The 19,767-nt window shown below is 50.3% G+C and overlaps 10 protein-coding genes across 10 annotated transcripts; 5 read left to right on the top strand and 5 right to left on the bottom strand.

Annotated features, from left to right (window-relative positions):
• Positions 1 to 788, bottom strand: HPODL_01013 (Proteasome subunit alpha type-2; the record flags this gene model as incomplete). Its single annotated transcript, XM_014079461.1, has 2 exons — positions 1 to 709; positions 745 to 788. The coding sequence occupies 2 exons, from the start codon at positions 786 to 788 to the stop codon at positions 1 to 3; spliced, it is 753 nt and encodes a 250-aa protein (XP_013934936.1).
• A 254-nt stretch (positions 789 to 1,042) lies between these two features.
• HPODL_01012 (Poly(A) RNA polymerase protein 1) lies at positions 1,043 to 2,752 on the top strand (the record flags this gene model as incomplete). Its single annotated transcript, XM_014079460.1, has 1 exon — positions 1,043 to 2,752. The coding sequence occupies one exon, from the start codon at positions 1,043 to 1,045 to the stop codon at positions 2,750 to 2,752; it is 1,710 nt and encodes a 569-aa protein (XP_013934935.1).
• Positions 2,753 to 2,877: 125 nt separating this feature from the next.
• HPODL_01011 (uncharacterized protein) lies at positions 2,878 to 6,384 on the top strand (the record flags this gene model as incomplete). Its single annotated transcript, XM_014079459.1, has 1 exon — positions 2,878 to 6,384. The coding sequence occupies one exon, from the start codon at positions 2,878 to 2,880 to the stop codon at positions 6,382 to 6,384; it is 3,507 nt and encodes a 1,168-aa protein (XP_013934934.1).
• A 4-nt stretch (positions 6,385 to 6,388) lies between these two features.
• Positions 6,389 to 7,699, bottom strand: HPODL_01010 (putative formamidase; the record flags this gene model as incomplete). Its single annotated transcript, XM_014079458.1, has 1 exon — positions 6,389 to 7,699. The coding sequence occupies one exon, from the start codon at positions 7,697 to 7,699 to the stop codon at positions 6,389 to 6,391; it is 1,311 nt and encodes a 436-aa protein (XP_013934933.1).
• A 643-nt stretch (positions 7,700 to 8,342) lies between these two features.
• Positions 8,343 to 10,121, top strand: HPODL_01009 (urea active transporter 3; the record flags this gene model as incomplete). Its single annotated transcript, XM_014079457.1, has 1 exon — positions 8,343 to 10,121. The coding sequence occupies one exon, from the start codon at positions 8,343 to 8,345 to the stop codon at positions 10,119 to 10,121; it is 1,779 nt and encodes a 592-aa protein (XP_013934932.1).
• Positions 10,122 to 10,149: 28 nt separating this feature from the next.
• HPODL_01008 (uncharacterized protein) lies at positions 10,150 to 11,604 on the top strand (the record flags this gene model as incomplete). The annotated part of the gene is made up of 1 exon (XM_014079456.1): positions 10,150 to 11,604. The coding sequence occupies one exon, from the start codon at positions 10,150 to 10,152 to the stop codon at positions 11,602 to 11,604; it is 1,455 nt and encodes a 484-aa protein (XP_013934931.1).
• Positions 11,605 to 11,616: 12 nt separating this feature from the next.
• On the bottom strand, positions 11,617 to 15,186 carry HPODL_01007 (uncharacterized protein; the record flags this gene model as incomplete). Its single annotated transcript, XM_014079455.1, has 1 exon — positions 11,617 to 15,186. One exon carries the CDS (start codon positions 15,184 to 15,186, stop codon positions 11,617 to 11,619), a length of 3,570 nt encoding a protein of 1,189 aa, XP_013934930.1.
• Positions 15,187 to 15,239: 53 nt separating this feature from the next.
• Positions 15,240 to 16,154, bottom strand: HPODL_01006 (uncharacterized protein; the record flags this gene model as incomplete). Its single annotated transcript, XM_014079454.1, has 1 exon — positions 15,240 to 16,154. One exon carries the CDS (start codon positions 16,152 to 16,154, stop codon positions 15,240 to 15,242), a length of 915 nt encoding a protein of 304 aa, XP_013934929.1.
• Positions 16,155 to 16,876: 722 nt separating this feature from the next.
• Positions 16,877 to 18,016, bottom strand: HPODL_01005 (Peptidase M20 domain-containing protein; the record flags this gene model as incomplete). Its single annotated transcript, XM_014079453.1, has 1 exon — positions 16,877 to 18,016. The coding sequence occupies one exon, from the start codon at positions 18,014 to 18,016 to the stop codon at positions 16,877 to 16,879; it is 1,140 nt and encodes a 379-aa protein (XP_013934928.1).
• A 155-nt stretch (positions 18,017 to 18,171) lies between these two features.
• HPODL_01004 (zinc finger-containing protein) lies at positions 18,172 to 19,763 on the top strand (the record flags this gene model as incomplete). Its single annotated transcript, XM_014079452.1, has 2 exons — positions 18,172 to 18,957; positions 19,113 to 19,763. The coding sequence occupies 2 exons, from the start codon at positions 18,172 to 18,174 to the stop codon at positions 19,761 to 19,763; spliced, it is 1,437 nt and encodes a 478-aa protein (XP_013934927.1).
• Positions 19,764 to 19,767: the final 4 nt, after the last annotated feature.

The following is a 19,767-nucleotide window of genomic DNA, read 5'->3' as shown; positions in this document are numbered from 1 at the left end:
CTACAAAGTTTCCAATCTATCGTTGATTTCTTTTGGCGACAGCTTTCTGAATCTGGGGCCGTGCACACCAGCCGCTCCCTGGAAACCCAGCTGGTCGTCGTTCTCCGCGCCAATCACGGCGATCTCGACGGTGTCGCCGTTCATCTCGCCCTCGATGCTCTCCTTCAGTGTCAGCAGCGCAATGTGGATGGCGTCTTCGAGCTCCAGCTCCTCGTTCCACCGTTTCTCCAAAAATGTCTTGGCTGCGTTCGAACCCTTGCCAATGGCCGTGGCCTTCCATGGGAAGTACGACCCTGAAGGATCCACCTGGTACAACATGAACCCGCTGTTCTCGTCGTAGCCTCCCAGTAACAGCGAGACGCCGTAGGGACGCACACCAGCGCTCTGGGTGGCATCCTGCATGACCTTCGCCACCTCCGACACAAGGATCTTGGTTGGTGGGTATTCGTTATATATTCTCTTGTAGTTTGTGTGCGACACTTTTCTGGACTTGTCTGTGAGAACTCTGAAGTCGGGACCCATTCCCGCGTACGTCATGCCAATATCCGGCGTGACATGCACAATCTTGTCGACAAAGTCCGCCTGGACCAGCACAGACGTCGATTTGCGCTCTGTGGCCAGCACAATGCCGTTCGTGGCCTTGATGCCCAGAGACGTGACTCCCTGCTTGACTGCCGCCAATGCGTGCTCAATTTGCTTTAGCTTTCCGCTGACATGTTAGTGGTGCCAGCCAGTGCAACTTACCTTGGCGAAAACGTGGTCAACGAAAACGAGTATCTGTCCGCCATGTTTGCCACTGAAATAAAAAATAATTTATGAAAAATACGTACTAATTATTATCTAGCAGTGCCGAATGGGTAGGATGGAGAAGATGCGCTGAGGACTTTTGATAATGGAATAGCATACTTCTCCCTCCAGTGACATTAGTTACACCGTCCAATGACCAGGCAAGCGACTCCTGACACATTCGACCTTGCGTCCCCGTCCCTCCTCTAGGGACTTGTAGCCCCCATATTTTTTCTCAAAAAAAAAATTTAAATATATGTCCAAGCGAAAACTGGGGCCTTCGAAAGCTCGGTTTGTGCGGGCCGAAAACTCGTACGAGAAACTGGAGGATGCTGGCGACGAAGTGGTAATGGTATCGTCGTCCAGCGAAAGCGAAAATGAAGAGCCTCCGGCCAAAAAACAGAAACCGCTCGAACAAGAAGATTCAGCAGATTCTGCTCCTAGAGATGCCATGCTCGAGAACCAGGACTTCATCGGGTTTGAGACCTCGTCAGGAGACGAAAACGAAGAGTTCGACCAACAGGGGTCGCCCAAAATCTCCGATAGCGAAAACGAATATCTGAGTAACGACGAAACCGTGTACCATACAAAGTCGGCCGACTACAAGACCGGGAATTTTAATCCCAAATATCCATGGATCCGCAATAATGACCACTCGCGACAGATAGAGATCAGCGACTGGCTGACGATGGAGATCAAGGATTTCATCAAGTATATTTCTCCGTCCGCGGAAGAAATCAAGGCCCGTAATAATACCGTGGGAAAACTTCGCGACTGCATCACGGGGATGTGGCCCGACGCGGAGGTGCATTGTTTCGGGTCGTTTGCTACTGACCTGTATCTGCCGGGATCCGATATCGATATGGTGGTAGTTTCCAAGGCCCGCAACAACAAATACGACAATCGATCGTCTCTGTACCAGCTCTCATCTTATATAAGAAACCACAGACTGGGAGTTAATGTGGAGGCCATTGCCAAGGCCAAGGTTCCCATCATCAAGTTCGTGGACCCTGCCACCAAGATTCACATTGATATCTCCTTTGAGAGGACCAACGGTATCAAGGCGGCAGAGCTTATTATTTCATGGCTCAAAGACACTCCAGGTCTCCGCGAGCTTGTGCTAATAGTGAAACAGTTTTTGTCTGTGCGGAAACTGAACATTGTGCATACCGGGGGTCTTGGTGGTTTTGCGACGATATGTCTGGTGAGGTCTTTTTTGAAACTGCATCCGAGGGTGGCCACCAAATCGATAGATCCTCTCGAAAATTTGGGTGTGCTTCTTATCGAGTTTTTCGAGCTGTACGGCTATAATTTCGGATACGACAACACAGCGATCGCGTTTGATGAGGACGGAGACCCATACTATGTTCCAAAGGACTCAAATCCAGCATTTCAGAACAGAAACCCGTTCACTTTGGCTATTCAAGACCCGCACGATCCGGGCAACAACATCTCACGAGGCACATTCAATCTGCGAGATATTAAGCGGTCGTTTGGTGGAGCTTTTGAGCTGCTGGTGAACAAGTGCTATGAGATGAACCAGGCCACCTACAAAGAAAGACTGGGACAGTCTGTTTTGGGAGATATTATCAAATACAAAGGAAAACAGCGAGATTTCGAGGATGCCCGTGAGCTTGTACAGAACGAGGCACTTGCGTTTGTGAGCGGAGAATCCAGTCGCGCGACTTCGCTGCCGCCGCTCCCGAGCGAGCAGTACACGATAATATCAGAGTCCGAGTCGGAATCTGAATACGAGAAGCATCTGGAGCAACTGTACGAAAAGTCTCAGAGCAAGCAGCCAGAGAGCAACAAGAACATTGACGAATTGATGGGGCTGAATGATCGGGAAAGCGAAGTTTCCTCGAATGGTGCTGCGAGCGACAGCGAGCAAGAAAAGCCCAGCACTTCGAAGCTGGACAAGACAGCTAGACGAGAATACTGGTTGAACAAATCTGGCAGTTTCTAATAGATGATGCACCAGACAGAATGGGTAGGCATTTTGTCTAATAAATTAATTGGCACAATTAATGACCATTGTTCTTCTCGATAACAGTAATTGATAAATGTACAAAATAATATTTTTTTATTTACATGTCTGTCACTTCCCCAGATAAGGTTGTGGACGACGTTTTAGACCGTCTCTGTGTTGAGGAGACGGGATTGAGCGTTTCTGAGGTCTGGGAGGAGATCAGGGGCAAGTTTCCACGGTTCGGAGCGTTTGAAAAGACTCTTGTCTGGAGCTGGCTCGTGCAGGAGAACGATCTCCTGGTGTATATTATTATTTCCACCACGAAGGAAAAAAGCGGCAAAACAACCTACAAAACAGAGACAGTTGACAAGAACACGAGTCTGGTGGACCTTGTGGAAAAGTATGGCGAGGATAAACTCCGTATCGGCGTTACTGATGATAGACAGTCTTTGTTTCTGCTAGGGGTCAAGAAAGAAAATAATAACCTGGGTTATTTTCCGTACGAATTATTGCGATACATTACAAAAGCTAAAGAAGCTGGAATCACTTCCATGGAACTGATCAGACAGTCTGGCCAGGACCGTCGCAGTTTGACGTCCCGGTTGCAGACTTTGGAAGACCTTGGCGTGGTGAAAAAGTTTCCGGCAGTCATTGACTCTGCCAATTCGTATGTCATTGTGAGCACCAAGTACGAGAAACAGTTTTCATTTGCAAATCTGCGAACCAGTTTTGAGCTCATGGGCGTTGTGATGAAGTCGCTGCAGGATGCGCCAAACGGGGTTCGTGTTCCGTCGGACCTGGCACGCGAGCTGCGTCTGACCTCGAAGAAAGAACGCAGAATGCTGGCCAAGGCCATCCGCAACCTCGTGGTGCTTGGCTACGCGTGCAAAATAAACGTCGAGCACGAGTCGTCGGGACGCAAGTTTGTGGGACTGCAGTTTCTCAAAGAGCTTCCAAAGACACCGGCTGCACGCCAGGAACTGAAATCTGAGCTGGCTTCGCTGAGCCAGGACCGCGAGGACGATCAGGACGAGCTCTTTGGCTCGGTTTTTGAGAGCAACACAGACGAAGTTCCAACATACAATCCGTTCTTTCCTCTTCAAAACCAGATTTTCGACACTGTTAAAGGCAATCCAGGAATCTCCACTAAAAAACTCAACACATGTATCACCGGGAACCTCTCTGTGAAGTCGTTCGGCAACTACATTGGCTCGTACGTTTTTGACACCCCTGTTTCTGAACCCAATGCCGTGATACGCTATTTGCATCAGGAGGGGAAGGCCCGTTATTATTGTCATATGATCCAGTCTGAATACCTGAAAAGACAGGGCCAGCAAGTTGAGGAACCGCGGCTAGAGTTTGCAAAAACAGAAGAGAATACGCAGACCATAGCAGAGATTAGTGCTAGCCACTATATTGACCCATTCCCAAAGCGCGTGTCACTAGTTTTCTTCCCAAACGAAACATTTAAGTTTTGCTGGTTTGGCTACTCGGGGCCCGTTTTGAAGAGCCTCGTTTCCAAGCAGGGCAAGATAAAGCAGCTGGTTATCGATGACACGCTGAAGATCGCTGTCTCGAAGAAAATACAGCGGATTGGCCAGCCAAAAACGATTAAAGGAGGACACTTTGATGAGCACAAGGGGCGTATCGAGAGTCCCGCCAAGTTTGTGCCAAAGGTGGAGGAGTACGTACCACAGCCTCCTCTGGATGCTGATATTGATTTCGGCCCTGACAAACGTCGCTCTGTGCTGCTTCATATTATTGACGAGAGCAAATGCGTTGCTCTCAATATGGACCTCACGAAGAAGGTTTCGGATGCTCTGAATGTGAACTATCTTGTTGACCGCCGGACTGTCAAGAAAGATGCGGCAGTGCTACAAAGACAGAATCTGATCACGGTAAAAGAGGTGCCAAGCTCGATTCGCTCGTTTACACACACTGTCCTCTGTTCCGTGGCAAACAAGCCGTCACAGGATGATATCGACGCCATTGCCCATTCTGTCAGCTCCAAATCTGGGTCCGTCAACCCACGACTGAGCTCGGCTCCCACACGCCCCGTTTTCAAGGCCAACGACTCGCACTTTTTCGAGATGCCGTCTCAACGTTTATCTCAGCTTCGCAAGTCGAACCAGAAAAAAGGCCTCGACACCGCAAAAAGAGTGGAGGCTCGTCTTCGCGCAGCAGAAAAGCCAGCCGAATCTAAGAAAAAACGGCCGCGGAACTCCAATGACGAGGACCTGCTTGCTCCGCTGATGGAATCGAGAAAGAGAAAGAAAGTCTCCACACGTCAGAAGACACAGTCGGCCTCAACAGCACCAACGAAACGTGCACGGAACAACACTCGTCTGAGCAGCAAGGACGTCATGGTGCTAGTCCGTGCAATCATTATCTCGCAATCACTGTCGCCGGCCAACACCATCGATTGGGCAAAGGTGTCTGCTCTTTTCCAAGACAAGTACACTTCTGAAGTCTTGAGACGACAATGGCCTCGCCACAAACGTGCAATTGGAATCAGAGCTTTACAACTGTCCAGGAAGACGTGGGAGAGAATTTTAATGTCAGCCATAACGAATGGTGATATTGGCGAGGAGGAGCTGCTGGACTACGACTTGAACGGGATGATTTCTCTGTGGAGGTCTGTGGATGCAGATTCGTTTGAAAATACTCACGATGTTGTTCTTTACCGCAACTACTCTGAGAACTTCAAGGAGCAACGGTGGCGGCCCGATACTGATCTGCGTGGACTGGATGTTTTCAAAGAAGGCACTTCTATCATCGAGCGCGAGGAGCAGTGTGCGCGGGCCATGTTTGCGTATCCGCTAGTTTGTGAGGAGCCGAGCCTGGAGCCTACGGGTGTCCAGGAAGCAAAGACCAAGCTCAAGGCCCTGTTTGCTACAGGACCAGACAAATTTTCGTCTGCAGAAGCCAAAAAGGTGTTTTCTTCGACCGAAAAGGATGTCTATTCAAAGGCTCTGACAGAGTTGGAGGATGACAAGGTGATTGCTTATTTGGGCGAAGACTCGCCAATCAAGTTCACCCTAACCGAGAAAATTATGTTTCTGATCGACTGGAAGTTCACACGGACGTTTTTCGACCAGTGTGCTGGTTTTGTGGAAATGATGGAAACGGCCACTTTGAACAACAAGGGCGTTATCCTGTCTCCGTTGTCGCCAGATAGCTGTTTTGCTCCGTTGATAAATATGATGGCCCAGGCAGAAATTAAGGTTACGAGAATCGACCAGAGCCCGCCAATGCTGATCGACAACTACTCCACCAAGAGCCAGGACAAGACAAAGCTCGAGAGCGATTTTATTTTGCACGACATGCACACGGCGATAGATCTGAAGTCGGTGGCTCCTCCAAGTGGTTCGCCGTGCTCACGTCTCTGGATCGACCTCAATGGGGATCTCAATGTGGAGATCTGGTTCAAGACGGTGTGCTCGCTTTTGCGATGCATAGTTTTCCGGCCCGGTGTGACGTTCCGTCTGCTTTGTCTGCGGTTTAGTCCTTTGTACGAGCCGTTCGAGCTGAAGCTTGTTCTAGACTGGATGGTTGCAAAAAAGGCGGTGGTCCAGCGGAACGACAGCTACTGGGCAGGATCTTACTGGTACCTGACGTTTGATCGATAAGACGCTATTTAGTGATATTTTCCAAAAGGAAATTTGGAAGCTCGTCGTACAACGGAAAACCTTTTTCGAGATCGTCGTTGGCGAAAGCACAGTTTCCAAGATCGCGTTTGACAACATCTTTTTCTGGAGAAATATCAAACTCAAAAATATCCATCGGCAGGCCAATGGTGGTGCACGAGTTTGGCACGTCAACAATTCCCGCGATGTGGCCCTGGATCGGCGCACAGGACAGCAGCAGATAGATCTGGTAGTCATTGTAGCCGTATCTTCTGAGATACTCAATGGCCCTGAGACATGTCTGTCTGTATGCAACCGTCGTGTCCAGACACAGCTGTTTGCCGTCTTCGTCGACAGAAAAGCCTTCGAACGTGAGGTATCTGCCTGGGCCGTAGTGATTTTCTACCGGGCCAGGCAAATACATGGGACTTTTCATGTTGAGCTTGAACATGCCTTTTTTAAGAACAGAGCATTTCAGGGTGATGGACCCGCACATCTCAATTGCTCCGCAAAACGAGATCTCGCCATCTCCTTGGGAAAAATGCAGGTCTCCGACACTCAGCTTGGCCCCGTCCACGTTGACCGGCAGGTACACCTTGGACCCGCGCGACAGGTTCTTGATGTCGCAGTTGCCACCGTTTTCAGGACGGCCCGGGATGGTTCTTCCTCCGTGTGCCAGTTTGGACTGCAGTTCCAAGCCGCAAGCACCTGCGTAGGCATTCTGTCCCGTTGGCAGGTTGGCCATCACGAAATCGGCGTCTGGGTTGGACTCCACGAGCTCTGTCTCTCTTCTGGTCCACTCTGCAAGGATCTCGTGGCTCGGAGCGGTTCCAATAATTCCTGGATGGACAAGGCCGGCAAAACGGACGCCAGGGATGTGTCTGGAGGAGCAGTGGATGCCCTCGAAGTCGAACACGGCCTTGGCAGCCTTGGGATAGTGTTTGTCCAGAAATCCGCCTCCGTTCTCCTTGGCGAAGATCCCGCAGTATCCCCAAGGCTGTCTTTCGAGAGGCTGGACGTCCTGGATTTCCACCACCAGAACGTCGCCCTTCTCAGCATCTTCCACCTCAAATGGCCCAGACAAATAGTGGATTTTTGTAAGGTCGCAATATTTGATGTCATCGGCAGAGTCGTTGTTCCCGACCTGGCCTCCTGTCCAGTCGTAGCACTCGATTTTGTACGCTTTGTTCTGTTTCATTTTTTTGTAGCAGGGGATGTCGGGATGCCATCTGTTGTGCAGACCTTCCTGCTCCCAGGCTGGTCGTTCCAGGTCGATGGTGACAAGAGTTTCCACCAGGTTGCCGTACTTACTACCCATGTTTGAGTACAGTAGCAGAGATAGATATTTATTTCTGGCAGCAGACGACTACTACGCTGCGCAAAGACGATCACGGCGTGAAACGGCGCACAGACTCGCCGTTCGTCTCGCCGTTAGGCACGCCGTCTTCACGCCGCAGAGCGTACAATGCAGGAGCAATCGTGCTCCGCCTGATACGAAATAATTACCGCAACCGGAAATCGATAAGGCCTAACAATAGCAAAAACTTAAACCAAAACCGCTCAGCCCACCAGCTCGCGAAAGATCGGAATTGATTAGCGAGCAGGCACGAGAGATAACGGAGGCAAAATGAGCGAGCACAAGATTGGGTTTGTTATCTGCCACCACCAATGCTTCAAGAATGCTATTTAAGAATCCCAATTGGGCCCCCCTTTGTGCTACTAAACTACAATGGTTCAACCAATTCTCGAACAAGCTTACGGATACTGCTACATTCTGGCTCTGGGAGCCGTTTTCGCCGCCCTCATGATCGGCATCACCAAGGCACTGGAAAAATACGCCGGCGAGGTGCAGGACTCAGAGCACTTCACCACCGCGTCCAGGAACGTCAAGACCGGCCTTGTCGCCTCGGCCGTCGTATCGTCCTGGACCTGGCCGAGGCACCGTACTTACTAGTTCTGGAATGACCTATCAGTACGGGGTCCCTGGTGCGTGGTATGCGTTTGCGTTCACCATCCAAATAACTTTTTTTTCCGTGGTGGCCCTGGAAATTAAACGCAAGGCCCCGGGAGCACACACGGTGCTGGAAATTGTGCGGGCGCGTTTTGGACGCGCGGCCCACTGGGTGTGTCTGTTCTACGGCATGGGCACCAACGTCATTATCTCGGCAATGCTGTTGCTCGGCGGATGCCAGGCCATCAGCGTGATCACCGGCATGCACGTGGTGGCAGCTGCCATGCTGCTCCCGCTAGGTGTTTGGGCGTACACCGTGACAGGCGGACTGAAATCGACATTTTTGTCGGACTGGATACACACCGTGATCATTTATGTGGTCATCGCCGTGACGCTGTTCACCACGTACACCCAGAGCAGCAAAATCGGCTCCATCGACAAGATGTACGAGCTGCTCCAGGAAACGGCGAAAACCAACCCTTCCGCAGGGTACAAAGGCAGCTATCTGACATGGACGAACAAAACGGCGCTGTTCAACGGCTGGAACATCGTGGTGGGCGGCTTTTCCACCGTCTTTACCGACCCCAGCTACAGCCAGAAAGCACTCGCCGCATCGCCCCGGAGCAGCATGTGGGGGTATTTTTTCGGCGGCCTATGCTGGCTGATTATCCCGCTCGCGCTCTCCTCGTGTACAGCCCTGTCTGCACTCGCATTGATGCACGACACGTCCTCGCCAACTTACCCTGACCCGATCCCGGCTGAGCTCGTCAGCGAGGGCATCCCGATGCTGTACGGAATGTACCAGATTCTGGGCCGGTCCGGAGCCGCTGCCGGCATGCTGATGGTCTGGCTCGCAGCCACGTCTGCTACCAGTGCCGAGCTAATCGGCTTCTCGTCCGTTGTCACCTACGACATCTACAGAGCGTACATCAACCCGGCCGCGTCAGGAAAACAGCTGATCAGGGTGTCGCACCTGTGCGTGACGGTCTTTGCCATTGCCATGGGCGCGCTCACCGTGGTGTTCAACTATATCGGGATCACCATCTCGTGGATCATCACGTTTATCGGGATCGCTCTAGGTCCCGGCGTGTTTGCTTTTGTGCTCACCCTGTTCTGGAAAAAAATGACGCCGCTGAGCGTGATCATTGGTCCGCCACTTGCCACCGTTATTGCCATCATCGGCTGGTGCTCTTCGGCCAAGTCGTTCTACGGAGCCGTCAATAAGGACACGCTTGGCGAACAGTACTCTTGCGCTGTCGGTAACTTTGTGGGGCTCTTTGGCTCGCTAATCTTCATTGTGGCCATCTCCTACATCCGGCCGCTGGAAGAGGACTACGATTTCGGCACGCTGGACTCAAACTTCGTTGCCGGAGACGATGCTACCGTGCAGGAAGCAAAGGCAATGGAAGTTGCGGAAAAGGACTCCGCCAAGGAGCTAAAGAGATACTCGATGATCGCACAGATCATGTCGTGGGCGTTCTTCTTCATTGTCATCTTCCTTATTCCAATGCCAATGTACGGCCAGAAGTACATCTACAGCAAGAAATTTTTCCGTGCGTGGATAGTGATAATCATGATCTGGCTGTTGCTGGCAGCGTGCTTCATCATTTTCTATCCGCTCTGGGAGAGCCGCGACGTTGCCGTCAAGATCTTCCGCGTGGTCACGGGACGCCAGCCGCCGGAACGGCCCCTGCTGCTCTCCGCGCAGGCCTCGCGCCGCTCCGACGAAGATGTTGATCACGTGACCGTCGAGCACGTGGGAAAGTTTCAGGCCGATAAACCTATATAGCAATAAATAATACAGAATTTCCGATAATATGTTTGATAAGCTCAAGAACAAGCTTTCGTCAGACTTTCCGGCGGTTGCCACCCCGTCGCAAATTGACCGCAGAACGGTCTATCTTTACCGTCAGAACTTTGGCGTGAACTTCGGCTCCGTGTTTGTGCTCGAGAAGTACATGTTTGACAGTCTCTTTGGCAACACCGAGTACGAGCTCGACGCTGTCAAGATGAATGTGCAGCAGAAGGGCATCGACGAGACCAGGAAGCTCTTTGAAGCCCATTGGACTGGCTACTGCACGGACGACGATTGGGACTGGCTCAAGTCCAAGGGCGTGCAGTCAGTCCGGCTACCAATCGGTTACTGGGCAGTCGACCCTCGCCAATTCAACAGCGGCACGTCATTCGAGTCTGTGGGCGCGGTATATCAAAACGCTTGGACAATTTACAAACAGTACATCCAGAAGGCCGCCAACTACAATATTTCTGTCGTTGTCGATCTGCATGCTCTGCCCAAGGGAGCCAATACAGGAGGCCATTCGGGAGAGCGTTTTGACAAGGCAGGGTTCTGGAGCAGTTCCAAGGCCGTTGACAAGGCCGTTGCGATCGTCAAATTTATCGCTTCCGACCTTGCCTCGTTTGAGAACGTGTGTGCTCTACAGGTTGTGAACGAGTCAGATTTTGACGAGGCCATGGGGCAGAAAAAGTATTATTTTGAGGCTATCAAAGCCATCCGGTCGGTCAACCCAGACATCCCCGTGGTCATCAGTGACGGCTGGTGGCCGGACCAGTGGGTGAAGTTTGTGAACGGCCACACTAAGAGCGGCACGGATCCCGGGATCGTTATTGACCACCACGTCTACAGATGTTTCAGCGACGACGACAAAAATAAAGGAGTGGACCAGATCATCCAGGATCTGGCCGGATCGGTTCTCACCAATCTGTCTGGCCCGGCAGACTTTATGATTGGCGAGTATTCGTGTGTTTTGGACAATTCGTCGTGGAGCAAGGGAAATTTCGACCGTCAGGAGTGCGTGCGTCGCTTTGGCAATGAGCAGGCGCGACTGTTCAAGGAACGTGCCGGTTTTGGTTCCTACTTCTGGACATTCAAGTTTGAGCACGGGGACGGCGGCGAGTGGGGGTTCAGGCCGATGGTGGAGTCGGGATGCATTCCGTCGCGGAGCTCGGAGCCGCAGATTCCGTCTGGCGATGAGAAAGACAGGCTGCTCGGCGAGAATCTCAAAGCACACGAGGAATACTGGAACCGGCAAAATCCAAACGAGAAGTATGAGCATTGGCGGTACAAAGAAGGTTTCGAGACGGCCTGGAGCGACAGCGTGGAATTTGCGAAATTTGACAACTCGCGGATCGGCCGCAGAGCAGCATGGAAGTCGCTCAGACGGCAGCAGCACGTTGCCTCCCGGGGAGATAGCAATTTTATTTGGGAATGGGAGCAGGGATTTGATAAAGGTTTGGAGTGTTTTGGTTACTAAACGTATGTAAGGTCATTCCTCAATATCGAAAATAGGATACTTGGTTTTCAACGTGCTGACAAAGTTCGACCAGCTCGAGTAGCTGTCCAGTTTGAGCTGACCAGATTCCACCATCGTGTTGATTTTTTTGCAGCATCTGAGGACAGCCCGCACCGTGTCGTTGCGTTTTTCGAGCTCCTGCTTCGGAGCGTCGTCCTTGAGTTTTTTATCCAGAACCTTGGAACATGCTGCAATGAAATTTTCAAGGGTCTGGTTTCCAGCGAAAATTGTCGGTTTGAGGCTGATGATTTTGATGAGCGTCAGCAGGCAGATGAAAATGACTGTTGGATCGTCCTTAAACGCTCTGGCCACAAATCTTTCAAACACCTGGCCCCAGTCGATCTGGCTGATCACCAAAAACTGCGGATTGGTCTCGAGGGTGGTCAGCAGTGAATACACCATCTCGTAGAGCCCCTTTCTGTAGTTCAGACCGTTGTCCAGCTTGTGTTTGAAAGGACCAATCCGAACGACCTCCACATATTCCTTCTTCTGCTCGAGCTCTGTTTCCAGCACACGCGGCATGATCTTGGACACCAGCGGAAGAGCAACCAGGGGTTTTTTGTGCAAAGCAAAGATGAGATTAGAAACTCCAAGCTGTTTGAGTTCCAGATCGGCACTAAAAATGTACTCTTGCGCAGACGTTAGCTCAAGGTACCTGGACAGTAAGACCAAGTCTGACTCCAACGACGGGTCAACAAGCACCTGCTTGGTGGTGGATCCCAGCACCAGTTTCTGTGTCCGTGACGGGCTGGAAGACAAAATAGAGCACATTTCCGGCAGCAACGAGTCGTGGACTGCAAGAAGAGCAATTATGGCAGCTGCTGCTTCCACAGCGTCCGTCTTTTCAAGCTCGGATTTGAGTAGCATATTGAATAGATGCTTGGAGGATGCCGTGTCGAGATTGATCTTTTGCAGAGCGATCTTTAGAGCATGCAGCATGGGAACTGTGGCCCCCAACTCGATCTGTTTTGTCAACTCGTCCAGATATTTTTCCGGGTTGCGAGAGACGATAGTGGCGATCGCAGAGATAGCAGCGTTTTTGATCTCTTCGTCATCGTCGAGATGACGCACAAATGGCGCCAGTCCAACTTCGAGATCCATGGATTTGGAGACCTGGTCCAGGAACGTGATGGAAAACAGCACGTTTTCGTTATTGTTCAAATTCTGTAGTGTCTCCTCAATGGAGGCAAAGTTTTTGTCGCTCACGCTTACCAGACCCAGAATCTTGGACACGTTTGGGTCGCTATGTGTGCCATGTTGCAGCACAACCTCAATAAACTGCTTGGCAGGTTTTTGGCTTAGTATGGCATTGGTGAGGTCAGCCAGTGTGTTCTGGTCAAAGCTAGGGGCTTTTGAGAACTGCACTAGCAAACCAATGAGTCGATCGACGTCGGGAACAGCTATCTTGGTAGCCAGCACGCTCAAGATCTTGCACACGCACACTGCATTTTCCGAAGCGATTTTCCCGGCCTCGCTGGCCACAACAATGCGATCAAATGCCAACAGACCGTCCTTTTCGTCCAGGTAGGCTGCCAGACTAGCCAATGTGTTCAAACTCTGAGCTTGGAGCTCGGAAATTGTCAGATATTCAACCAATTGCAAAATTATCGGATGATACCAGTCACTAGACAGGCTTTGTGGAATCCGAGAAACTATAGTCTCAATACACTGCAGGTCCACAGCCACCAGAAACTCGACCGTTATGGTGTCCACAAACACTTTCAACGCAGTTTGCAAATCCAAAACCTCCGACTTGGTGACCAGTGAGCATAGACAGACGAGCGCCTTTTGCCGGATCTCCGTCGAGTAGTTTTTGTTGGAGGCTTTTTCGATGAGTGCCTTTTCGACGCTCGGAAGCTGGGCACCCGGCTCGTGCTCGAGCACCTCGGTGAGCAATCCCAGAGTCTCCAGCACGAGCTCATGATTGGACGAGGATGCCACGCAGCCAACAATGTCGGCAATGATTCTCTGGGAGCTGCTTCCAAGGTCTGTCAAAGAATACTTCTTTAGAACTGCCGCGTAGAACTTGATCACCTCAGAAGTGATGCTGGATTCTCTCAAATCCAATAGCTTGTTCATCAATGCCGGCGTCCATTGTGCTTCGCAGCCATCTGTCGCGTTGGAAAACTCCACAAAAAAGTCGTACAGCAACGATAGTTTTGACGAGTTCTTCGCCACAAGCAGTTTGCTGAACGACTCGCAGATGTCTGCGCTTTTGCTGCCCAGATAAATAGACGGGTCCTCGTCGCTCTGCATGCTGACATCTGATCCCCGACGGCCGCTGGCGTAGTCATTCAAGGAGTTGAAGAATTTCAATGTGTAGTACGGACCGTCCTGGACACTGAAGCGGAATATTTTTGTGAGCGTTCGTAAGGCCTCCGACACAACCGCTCCATTGTCGTCCTGTAGCTGGCCCAAGAGAGGCTCAAAGACAGACTGGAAAACCGTCGTGAGAGCCAACGGATGTTTTTCTAGGATAACACTGACCAGTCTAGCAGACTCACGTCGAAGCTTCCACGAAAGTCCAGATCCATCGTCGTCGTCATCTTCATCAAGATCAGAAAGCTCGTACTCGTCCTCCTCCTCCAGTTCCTCCTCTGCGTCATCTTTGTACGGATTGTAACCAATAAAGCGTGCGGCCAGTTCCAGCGACCCAGAAACATACTCTTCCATCGGAAGACACTCAAACATGGCCACCAGACACCCGAGCGCCTCAGCACGGGTCTCCTCCGTCTCCTGCTGGGCGTCGAAGTCGTCGTCGGGCTCGCCAAGTGTATCCAGATATAGTCCATTGAGCACAGTAGGGTGGACCTGCTGGACGATCTGCGCCATCAGCTTGGCATTCGAGCGCACAAGATTGCTCAGCACCTTTAGTGTTGTGTCCTGTTGTTTGTGTGTAGTGGTTTTGTTGATTAGGGAAATGAGCTTTTGCAGCTGTTCGACAGAGGTGAAGTTTCTAGCCACCAGTCCGAGAGCCAAAACGGATTTTTTTGCAATCACTATGTCTGCTCCGTAGCAGGCCTTGGCCAGCAGCTCGGCTATGTTGTTTAATTGCGCAGTAGTCAGGTATTTGCCCAGATATTCAATGAGGTCGGTCACGATCTCAATATAGTCTATGGTGGTGTAAAAAGCGGTATTCCCCACCTCAAACACCTCACCCAACACGCAGTTCGCCACGTCGCGCGCCACAGACTCGTTGGCAACGAAATTCTTCAAAACGTTGTGGATCGCCATTGTGTAGATAGTGGAGGTGATGGAGACTTTCTCGGGCTTCTTCTTGCTCAAAGCGGCCACTACAGACACCACGTAGCCGCCAAGGCGTGGAGTAAGAGTCTCAAAGCATTTCAATGCCTGTGTGCGAACCTCGGGGAACTCGTCGTCAAGACAGTGAAGAAGAATCTTGGCGTACTGGATCCGGGCCTCGCTCGAAAACGCGTCTGGGTTGCTCACGATTTCCTTCTCGAGGTCATTGAGGGCCATAAACCGCAGATCTGGGTCTGTATCTCTGGTTTGGGTGAAGAGGTCTTCAATAAAAAAGCGCATTACTTTTTTCACTCGCGTCGATCGACTATTATACAGACTGCTACATGCTACCATTATTGTGCTTTTTCCTTGATCCTGTCTTTCTTCTCCTTCTTGACTCTCTTATCTTTCTTCGTCTTCTTGGCCTTCTTGGCCTTCTCTTTATGTTTTTCCTCGGCTTCTTCGACAACCTCAGTGTCCTCAGATTTTGCTTTCACCTCCAACTGTTCGTCCTCGTCCCCAACGTATTCCTGGACATCCACCTCCTCCACTATCATCGGGTTCACCGCCTCAACCTCTTTCTGTCCGTCCAAGTGCTGTTTGTCGCCTTCTTCAAGGCTGTCTCCGGCCATTCCCTCCACCAACACCTGCTCCTTAGTAATCACCTCCACCAGCGCCTTGGCCCGCATAACAAAATCATAATCTGGAATGTCCTCCTCGGCAGCATCCTTCTTTCCATCTTTCTCTTTGGTGTCATCCTCCGCCTCTCTATTTTTGTGCTCCTCGTCCTTCTCGTCCTTCTCGTCCTCCTTTTGTTCGCTCTCCTCAGCACTCTCTGAACCCTTCTGCATCTCCTCAAGAGCCCTACGAGCAGCTTTATTCCATTTGTCCACCACGGCCATCATCTCGTCTTTCACTCGGTCTCTCGATCCGCCTTGCACACTGGCAATATACGATTTCAGAGCTTCGTCATACTCTTGAGGAATATTCTTGAGATTTTTGAGAATCCAGGTCTGTTTGGCCTTGGAAAATTTCCAGTTTGCCCGATCTTCATGGTATTGTCGAAGATACTTCAGCTGATCCTTTTCTGGCGGCGGCGGACGCTCGTTTTTAGGTAGCTTCTTTCTCTTGGGAGGCTTCTTCTCTGTGTTTGGCCCAGGCTCGGCCTTTCGTTTCTTGATGATGTTCACCTTCGTGATCCCCAGCGGGTCATTTTCCACAGTTTCTTTGATCTTCAGACCAAGACGTTTCCAGGCTGGCTCAGACATGTGAGTATATAGATCTGAAAAAAATAAAAAAATTCCTTACTTTTCAATACTGCAAAGATTATCCTAGTTAGGACGGAGTGATTGATTATCAGGATCTTTCAAATAGAAATGATACGAATGCTCAGTATAGGCCAGCTAATTTGGATCTCAGGATAGTACCATCACCTTCCTATCTAGCTCTAAAAGCGATAGAGTAAACGAGTCGATAATCATTCGAGAGACGGTTGGACCTGGTTGATGCGTGATAGTATTAATCCGTGAAAATCTGTTAATCTGCTGGAACAGAATACAGACTAGTACTTCCTCCAGAGAGAATCCACAAGCTGGATATCATTCTCCCTTAGGTCAGCTTTTCAGAATAGTTTAGTAGCTACTTGGCTTCGAGTACTCGGACTGAGTCAAACGAAACATTTAATGTAACTCTAGTATGTGTTGTTTGTTTTGTACAGCATTACACCCCAATTTACCCACCTGCTGGTAGTAATTGAGGTACAGGTCGCTAACTTCTAATTCAGGGCGACGGTAGGCATAATTAGTTACGTAAGTCTCCCAGCGGCACCATGCACACTAAAAAAATCTAAAATTTTATTTTTACATTTACTTCATTATGCGACAGATATCCTCACACTCTACGAATATGGGATTGACGTCGCTATATAAAGTTCCTGGTTTGAGTCCGTGAAGAGCATGCCGACTTTTCATGGATATAGAAATGGAATACATCATTTAAGTCCATACGCGACAAGTTTTTTGTATCCCTCGACAGCGTCCTCCAAGCTCTCGTGAGTAACGTACTCATTGTCTCCGTGGGCGACTAGTATCGAGCCTGGCCCATACAAATATCTTTTGAATCCACGCTGTGTTAGATTAGGCACGTCCGTGAAGTAGGCGGCCAGCATGGTGTCGAACCCTGGCACGTCGTAGTCAAGGTAAGTAGGGTCTGCCTTCTGAATGACAGTTACCTCAACGTCTTGGTATTTCTCCAGAATGTCGTCGACGATCTTCTGAATCTCGTCAGATTTCACGCTCACTCTCATAAGGACTTCGCACTCGGCAATTGGAGAAACCACGTTTGCTGCTGTTCCTGCGTTGATCAGTCCGATGTTTACGGTCGTAGGACCCAAAAGCTCGTCCGAAGGCCACTCGGCAGTGGAGATCTCGTACATTATTTTGATGAGCTCGTTGTTTGCATCTTTCCCTAGCTCTGGATATCCAGAGTGCGAAGAGAGCCCGTAAACTTGGATTTTGAAATAGTAGACACCTTTATGGCCAACTGCAAGCTTGTTTTCTGTTGGCTCACCAAAGACAACCATATCCCAATTAGCGTCTATTTCCTTGTCCACCGTCAACATGCCATCGCCCCCCGTTTCCTCTCCAACAACGAAAAGCAGTGCAATGTCGCCCTCCTGCACTTTATTCTGTTCGTAAAGTTCCGTGAATGCGGTGATTTGAGCAGCCACCGAGCCCTTCGCATCGCACGAGCCACGGCCATATATTTTGTCTCCATCGTCGTAGTATTCAATGTATGGGGGCACAGTGTCTATGTGGGAGGTGAGCAGCACTTTAGTATCTCTTGTACTTCCCAGATAAGCGTAGATGTTGTTTCGTCCTTGGGAGCTTATTGTTTCGACCGTCAGTCCCAAACTCTCGAGATACTCAGCAATGTATTCAGAAGCATCTTGTTCTTGGAAACTGAGACTTTCTATTCTCACCAGTCTCTTGTGCAGAGGGTAAAGCCCCAAGGCGTCCGTTTTTGCAATAGAGCTATGCAGTGCACTAGGTAAGCTCAATTGTGGCCAGCCATCCAAAAATGGCAGCGAGACCACTGATGAAATCAAAGAGAAAATTATCCCGAGTCTCATAGATAAGAATTAAATATAAGAATTGAACATAAGAATTTATAATTAAATGATTATTTAAAATCCTTTTAATTTAATTTTCTATGACACATTCTTTTGACATCTCAGACTTGTATATATTCAATCTGAGCAAGTCCGTGCTCAGCTCTTTGGAGCTCATGTACTTTGACTCGCACACGCTGGAGGCGAAGCCCAAGGAACAGGAACTGGCATCGAATATTGGCTATATTTCGAGGCCCAAGCCCAGGGACGAAGAAGACGATTTTGAGCGATTCAACCGCAAGAGATCGTCCGCCGGGCTCACTACAGTGAGCGAGGCCCAATTTGAGGACATGATGGACCAGCTGAGTATATCTGGGTCGGAAAGTGACTCTGAGGACGAGGAGTCTTCTGTCAGCTACCTCAACACACAGTCGCCGTTTGTCCTATTTCAGAGCTCGTTGCTCGATGCCGGACTTTGTTTTGGTGCCTATAAGACAGTGCTGAATGCACAGAACGAAGAGCCATTAGAGAACCTAAAAAAACTTGCAACATTGGGCTCCGGCAAGAGCGCCCTATTCATGCTGGGAGGAGGCCATTTCGCAGGAGCCATTATCTCTCACGAAAGAATCAACACCAAAGGAAACAGTGGGTCGGCAGAGGAACTGAGAATGCAAAGCGTGCGGGTTTTACACCACAAGACGTTCCATAGATACACAACGAGACGGAAACAAGGAGGAGCACAGAACGCTAGTGACAATGCTAAGGGAAAGGCCAAAAGTGCCGGTTCAACGCTGAGAAGATACAACGAACAGGCATTGCAGCAGGATGTTCGTAATTTGTTGGCCGAGTGGAAGAAGGAGCTGGATGGATGCGAGTATATATTCATCAAGGCGAGCGGATCGGCGTCGCACAAAATCATCGTTGGGTATCCAAACTCTCCGATTCAAAATGACGATCCGCGAGTCAGACATTTCCCTTTCACCACGAAGAGACCAACATCATCTGAGCTTAAACGAGCCTGGATTGAACTCTGCTATTTGAAGATACTGGACCTGCCTAAGGCACGGAAAGACGAGGTGGAGCGCGAACAGCGTCAGCAGGAAGCTCTCGCCCGAAGCCGGATCCAGAAGCAGTCGACGACGGCCAAACAGGAGTCACCGGAAATAGAGGTTTCCAGGGAGCTGGTCAGTCTGCTCAAGCGGTCAAAAGCTCCGGCTCTAATTTCGTTTGTGAAAAAAATAAAATTGACGTGAACATGGAATTGCAACCAGAGACAGAATACGCCAACACACCGACCATGTTGCATTTCGCGGCTGCCAGCAAGCTCAGCCACATGTGTCAGGTCCTACTGGTGAACCTGAAAGCCGACCCAGCAATCAAGAACCGCCACGGCCGCACAGCTTACGAACTTGCTTCGCAGCATGCTAGATACTCTTTCCAGGTGGCTAGAAATATTTTGGGAGAGGACTACTGCGACTGGGAAGCGGCGAGAGTGAAGGAGCCAATGACGAAGGAGGAAGTGGAAAGAATTCTTAGTGAAGAAAAAAGACAGAGTGACGAAGAGTCCAAAAGGCTTATAGACGAGCAGCTTGAGAAGGCCAAGCAGGAAGCAGAGGAGGAGCATAGCAGGCAATTTGGCCGTGGAAGGCCGCTCGGGATCACTGAGCAGCAGAACCTTAACTCGCTAACGCCCGAACAGAGAATGCGCGTGCTGCGCGAACAGCGCGCTCGTGCTGCAGAGGCACGTCTAGGCAAGCTGGGTAAATAGCGAA

This window comes from Ogataea parapolymorpha, chromosome IV (assembly GCF_000187245.1).
Source record: "Ogataea parapolymorpha DL-1 chromosome IV, whole genome shotgun sequence".
NCBI classification, from domain to species: domain Eukaryota; kingdom Fungi; phylum Ascomycota; class Pichiomycetes; order Pichiales; family Pichiaceae; genus Ogataea; species Ogataea parapolymorpha.
This window is presented reverse-complemented; position numbering and strand designations above follow the sequence as displayed.